Consider the following 7,196-nt stretch of genomic DNA (forward strand, 5'->3'; position numbering starts at 1 on the left):
GATGAGGATGCGAGAGAGAGGATAGGAGGGAGGAGGGGAGCGGCGTGAACAAGTGAGCGAGCGAGCGATCAAGGGAAAGAGAGCAAGAGGGAGAGAGAAGGAGAGAGAGCGAGCTCTCTGAATTGTGAGTGGCTTACGACACTCAGTGAACAGAAGGTGCTTCTGCATGCGCTGTCAGTGGACTGGTCTGCTGCAAGGGATTGCGCGCTCCTTTGCTTCCCACATTTACTGCCCTGCCTGTCTACCAGCTCCAGCCTTCAGCAGCCCTCCCAGCTGGCTAAAAAAAAAAAAACAAGGCAGTGAAGAAAACCTGCGAGCCACAGGAGATGCAAATCCCCTCTGAACCGGTATGAGCCACGGAGAAGACGAGGAATGATATTCAACAAGAAAACATCTTTTGCCCTTTTTGAATATTTCTTTCCTGCGTCCATCACTGAAAGCACGACTGACGGCTGGAATGGATACAAACCCTACAAGTCAGAGATTTCATCAGGAGATGGACAGAAATGCATGTAAACAGATCGGCTTCAAACTTATGCTGTGAGGAGCAAGACCGATAATAAGAAAGCTTTTCCGTGATCTTTTTTTTTCCCTCTCTCTTTCCGGCTGTCTCGTCTTCCCTGTGATCATTGCAGCAGAGGACTGCGGAGGAGCTAAGGAGACAGAGCCCATGCACGCATACAGGGGAACTTGCACTTCCTACCATCTCGCTGAAAGCTACTTGGATTCCTTCTCTATCTGGCTCTTTCACTTTAAGAAAACTAAGACATTGTAAGCTTGCCAAGGATCTGGTGTCCACTGAAAAGGGAAAAAAGGCGGTGGGGGGGGGTTGTACCACAGTGGGCTTCTTTTCAGATTTAAACATAATTAGTGTTGGGGTACAAAGCAATGAGCTTAATGGAGATCTTTTGGACAGGGGTGAGTAGGAATCTTATTGAGTAGGACCAACAATTTTATTTTCCGTCCTTCTCCTCCCACTGTCTGGTACCGTAAGCAAAGAGACGTGCTCTTTATTCTTTGAATTTTCAGTATCTCCTCTGAAGGACTGACAGACAGAAATATATCCCTATGTGCAAAAAAATAGAAGGGACAATTAATACTTCGAGCTTAATCTATTAAATATGATGTAATATATATGTTCCGATAGAGCAAAACAATATCCAGAGTGGTTCAATGGACATTTTCTCCCCGACATTCCTGGATATTTATGCTAATGGATTTCCTCCTAATTGGACTGTACTTAAAGTGGCCACTGAAGAAGCCCCCTGGGTTAATATTGTTCTCTTTGGGATTTTTTTTAAGAGCCATTCCCTTGGTGGAGGGAGTTTGTCCAAGGCTGTGCCGTTGCGACAGCAAGCTGCTGTACTGCGAGGGGCTCAACCTCACGGAAATTCCCCGCAATCTAAGCAGCGCCATGGGCTTATCGATGAGAGAAAACAACTTGACTGAATTGCGAGAAGGCCAACTAGCTGGTCTGTCACAGTTAACCTGGCTCTATCTGGATCACAACAACATTGACATTGTAGAGGAGGGTGCATTTGACAGGCTACGACGGGTAAAGGAATTAGACCTGAGCAGTAACCGGATTGAGAGTCTGCCAAATGGTACATTTAGACCTCTTCCGAACCTGCGCATCTTGGACCTTTCCTACAACAGACTGCAGGCTCTTGAGCCAGACCTGTTCCATGGCCTTAGAAAGCTCACAAATTTGCATTTGCGCTACAATGGTCTTAAATTTGTGCCAGTACGGATTTTTCAGGACTGCAGGAGCATGCAGTTTCTGGATTTGGGATACAACCAACTGCAGAGCCTTGCACGGAATTCCTTTGCTGGCCTCTTCAAGTTGACTGAATTGCATCTTGAGCACAATGAACTGGTCAAAGTCAACCTAGCCCATTTCCCTCGCCTCATCTCTCTACGTACTCTGTACATGCACAACAATCGTGCCACCATTGTTGTCAACACCCTAGAGTGGATATGGCATTTTTTGGAGAAGATTGACCTGTCAGCCAATGAAATTGAGTACATTGAGTCACACGTTTTTGAGAGCACCCCCAACCTCAAGGTGTTGATGCTTGACTCCAATAGACTGACCTCTGTGGACCAGCGCGTCCTGGATTCATGGTCTTCACTGGACAGCATTACCCTGGCAGGGAATGACTGGGAATGCAGTCGTAATGTGTGTGCCTTGGCTTCTTGGCTGAGTGCCTTCCGAGGCCAGCGTGACAGTTCCCTGTTGTGTTCAAGCCCTGACACTGCACAGGGCGAGGATGTGTTGGATGCCGTCTATGCTTTTCAGCTATGTGAGGATTCCCCAGTAGAGGTAACCACAGCAGGCCTGTATGCCTCAACAAGGGATCAGGCCCAGGGTGGCTCTGTGTTTCTGGGCCAATTCACCCCAAACCCTTACGACGGTGAGGGTAGTGAGGTGGTCACAAGTTCATTCACTGTCACAGTGGGCCTTGATGACCCAGAGAGCACCATGCAGATCCATAAGGTGGTGACTGGCACCATGGCACTTATTTTCTCCTTTCTCATCATTGTGCTCATGTTGTATGTGGCATGGAAGTGCTTTCCAGCTGGAATAAGGCAACTGAGGCAGTGCTTTAGCAATCAGCGGCGTAAGCAGAAGCAAAAGCAAAGCATGCAGCAGATGGCTGCAATTTCTACACCGGAATACTATGTTGACTACAAACCTAACCACATTGAAGGAGCACTGGTGATCATCAATGAATACGGGTCTTGTACTTGCCAACAACAACCTTCTCGGGAATGCGAGGTGTGACATTGCTTTTTGAGTTGCCCTGTGATTATGTGGATATACAATAAACCCCTTTTGGATACTCTATAGAGGGGATATTAAGGGACAAAATGGGACAACAGGATCTTCTGGACATTTTTTTTTTCTATTTCACTGTGATGTGGCAGGAATGTGCTTTATTTAGCTGACTATTTGTGGTGGATATACAGCTTCTGCTTTCTCCTGCTCTTCTAAAATCACAGGGCATAATGGGCACCTGACTGTCATGTTACTGATACTCTGAGAAAATACACAGAACATGAGGACATTTCCTTGGATGGATATTTGAGCTTTAACGTGTCTTTCTACTTGAGAACATTTAAATATTGTTGAAACAAACTGTGGACACGCAAGAAGATTAAGAAAAAAATATTTGTATTATGATACATTCAATATTTCACAAGCATTTAAAATATTAAAAACATGTTTAAGTTGAATTGAAAAATGTAAAAATGACAGTCTGTAAAATATGTTAAAAGAAGATGTGCAAGTGTGGAGAACAAATGGGAAAAAAAAGATAACCTATTTCTTTTGTAAACTACAAAAAAAAGTTTAAATAAACTGCTATTCACAGTTAACTAATTTTATAAGTGTAAAGCCTGTCACAGAGGGTGAATGGCAGTTGATGCAGTCTTGCAGAGCTTGCGGACTGGAGAGCAATGACTCTGCAGTGTTTATAAAATGAGAAAATATATGAAGGAATAAGTAAAAAATAAAAAGCTACGACAAAAAAAAATGACAAAAATTGAAAAAAAATCAAAGAGACAGAGGGATATCAGCATCTCATCTTCAATGTAAAACTTACGGTCTGAATTCTAGATCAGTTTTAGTCACGTATGTGGGTTTATCATTCATTGTGTTGGCTCGCCATCAGTGTAGTTTCTTTCTCATGGCCTTGTTGTTAACTGATTCGAAAGGATCAACTTTTTACTCTTTTTTTTTTTTTAAATAAAAAAAACGGCACATCATCCTCTACTAGCTCACTAATTGTGAAGCATTCAGAAAAAGGAGTGTCAAAGATCTGAAGCTTTGTCTTTCATTGCCTCTTATCACACTTTGGCTGTCACAGAAAAGTGTTGCCTCATTTAACTGAATCAAGCACACAAAGCCAACGACTACGTAGACCATGCACACATAGGTAAAACTATAAATCGAGTAGTATCAGAACCACAGAAAAGATTATTCACCAGCTTCAAGCAAGATTTGCACATGCACTATTCGCCACTGTGTTTTCCTGTGATGTGAAATGTTTGTTAAATACGAGGCCATTAAGAGGTGTGTGTGTATATAATATATATATCTATTATTCTTCCTCTGTTGTTCATTGTGCAAATTAGTGCACTGACAGATGCTGTGTTTCCTGAGTCCTTTGACGTAAACAGTATGCTCTGGGAGAGGAGGGGTGGGGCATCGGTAATGACTGCAGAAAAAGGGAACAGACTGCTCTCTAGTGTGCATATTCTCATACTGTGGCTGCATTTTACATCTTCTGCAACATGTTCTGCAAACTCCTACAACCGTGGAAATTTTCTGAGTTTTTTTTTCAAAATCTTCTGAAAACAAGGACTTTTTTTTTTTTTTTTTTTTTTTTTTTGCAGTGTTTTGTGTTCTTTTGCGATAAATTAAGATAATGTTTACAACTTGTAAGTCAGCCGGAATAAAAATGTTTTAAGCACTCACTGCAAATCATTATAAATGCGGTCCCATAATGTTTTTTTTTCAAATATCTACAAAGAAAAAAAATGCAGGTCCTGTATTTTTTAACAATATGCAACAAGTGGCATGAATATGAACATGGTGGGAATGGTTTGAAGTATTTCACATTAAACTGGCTCGTTTGATATGATAGAAGTCCTGCTCAACCAAAAACACTGCAGAGGACTTAAGGGCACTTAAGTGAAAAGCAAAACATTAATTGGCAGCATAGGAGTGTTTTTCTCAGTAATAGTGTGGTACACTCCCTTGGCTCTAAGACTGAATATTTTTAAAAGTTACAGCCAGAAATGAGATGTTTATAGAGATTTATTACAAAAGCGATCAGATTTAAAGTACATTTTGGATCACTAAAGGGTCGATGAATAATTGTGGTGAAACTAGAATCTACTCCATATCTTCTCCACTCACAACTCATACAATTTGTCAAGGTAAAAATTCAATTAAAACACATATCATACTGATAATAGCAAATAATACCAATTTTGTTGTTCAGTTTCAATGGAAAAAAAAATAACTTTTTGCTATATATATCAAGTTATTTTTGATTTTATTTGGGTTTTGACAGAAGCCTGATACTTATCCCCAGCTAACTACTGCATTGATCATCAACATCAAACCAATACGTAAGATGGGGGTGAAAGATGAAAGTCTAAAACAGGTTAATTAACTCCTTGGAGAGCTTGCACTGTCAGCACACAGTTGAGAAGTGACTCATCTTTACTCTTTATGTGTATGGAAGCATGCTTTAGGCGGCTAAAGTGGCCTCAAGTTGTCATGTATGATTTATGATCCATTTCTTATTTATGGTAGCAAAGGTGTCCTCCTCAACATGGCTGTTAATCATAACATGTCATGTCATGCGAATGCAAATGATTGCTGTAGCCATCATGATGGGGGCCAAGATTTATTTCAACCTCTATGTCTTCACATTCTGTCCCGGATTCCACCCGATGAGTCCCTCTCTGCCCCTTCAGCAAGAAGCTGCAGAGCAAATTTGAGGTTGTGAAGCTTCATTTGTATAAATATTAGATGATGCTTGGCACAGAAGCCAGCACAGCCCTAACTATTGATTTCATTTCAGGCTTTTCTTAAACAAGCGAACCGGGTGAAAGGTGATGGAGAAGGACTCTGAATATTTTAAAAGCCTGGAGTCTTGAGGGCTGATATAAAGCACTTTACACTCCTCACTATCCCTACTCACCTTTAACTTCAATCTCCCTCTTCTTGTGCCTGGATGTGTGTGTTTGTAGCACACAGTGAATGAAGAGAAAAACATCAATTCATCTACCTGACAACAGATCAAATCTCTGTTTGACCCAAGCCTGGTGTGATGATTCCCTGAAAGGGATATGAGCTCTCAGACAGTATCCATTATAAATGTCTTGATTGATGATGCTCTGTGAAAATCAATACGGATGATGGGTAACCAAAATGACCAAAGCAATAATAAATGTATTCATCCCTCTTTCACATTCTCCACTTTCAGACTGAAGTTTTGAAGATGAAATGTTTTATGTATATAAAAACCCATCAGCGATTTGGAAATGGTAAGACCTTTACATACAGATTAGGTCACTTTCTCAAAAAAAAAAAAAAAAAAATGAATGACATTGGCCCTCTACTTACTGGTAGTCATGCAGAAAAGGATAATAGGACACATTTAGAGCATTCTGCCAACCACAGAATATTATTTAGAGTGCATTTAACATGCTAAGGGTCTAAAACTATTTTATGTAGCAAAGGTGTGACCAACTAAAGCATTTTGAGGAGGAGTCTGAGGCAAGTTGTTGCTCAAATCGAGCTAAAACATTTTACACTAGTTTCAAAATTAAATAAATTAATTATGATTGATTTTAGAAAATACAATTTGGATTGAGGCGCGGTTGGTATATTTTAATATAACATAAAAATGACCAAGAGCCATTACAGTGGACAACACACATGTGATGACAGCAAAAAATGATCAAGTCATCAATACAGTCCAATGTGTAGAAACACTTTGAATTAGCAAAAACATCTGAACATGGTCTAAAAATGTTTAGTTGGTATTATTTTGATGTGAAAGAACAAAAGTGGGCGGAACTTTCATAATCTAAAATGTGAATGGATTTGCCATTCATTCTTGATTATTTATCCATTTGTACACATTTTTAATTTACAATTGATTATCTTGCAAGAAAAGTACCAGGTATTTATCTCTGAGTCACACTGGTTGAAGTTTGGCTAAAGATCTCCTGGACTGATTTTATGTCAGTGAGTTGTATCGGATAATTCAAAATGAATCAATATCGATTTTGAATCATATCGGCAACCAAAAATTAGGAACCAAGCTGTTGCTAAGATGAATTGTTACGGCCCTAATTTTGAGAGTTCACGAGAAGGTGTTGCGTATTATCTGAGCCAAATAGGACCAAGAGACTAAAAACGTGGATACAACAGACCATCGGGAGCCACACGCATGTTTAAATCTAATTTAAAAGAAAAAGTAAGAGTAATAAATGTTAAAATTAGGATGCAGTGTGGGTTCTCTGCCCAGACAGTAAAGGTAGGAGCTAAAGAGTAATGCACACCACTAATACAGAAAACCTGTAGAATCAATACCTGTAAGTCCCAGCTATATTCCCAGTCGCTAAAATGCAAGCCAGCTTCCACCATCAATAACTAGCATCAGAATTAGCAT

General features: G+C 40.2%; 1 protein-coding gene across 1 annotated transcript; it reads left to right on the top strand.

Annotated features, from left to right (window-relative positions):
- The first annotated feature begins 6 nt into the window (after positions 1-6).
- Positions 7-5,027, top strand: lrrtm1 (leucine rich repeat transmembrane neuronal 1). Its single transcript, XM_024289496.2, has one exon. The coding sequence runs from the start codon at positions 1,208-1,210 to the stop codon at positions 2,783-2,785; it is 1,578 nt and encodes a 525-aa protein (XP_024145264.1). The 5' UTR covers positions 7-1,207; the 3' UTR covers positions 2,786-5,027.
- Positions 5,028-7,196: the final 2,169 nt, after the last annotated feature.

Source organism: Oryzias melastigma, linkage group LG1, assembly GCF_002922805.2.
Source record: "Oryzias melastigma strain HK-1 linkage group LG1, ASM292280v2, whole genome shotgun sequence".
In the NCBI taxonomy this organism is placed as follows: Eukaryota; Metazoa; Chordata; class Actinopteri; order Beloniformes; family Adrianichthyidae; genus Oryzias; species Oryzias melastigma.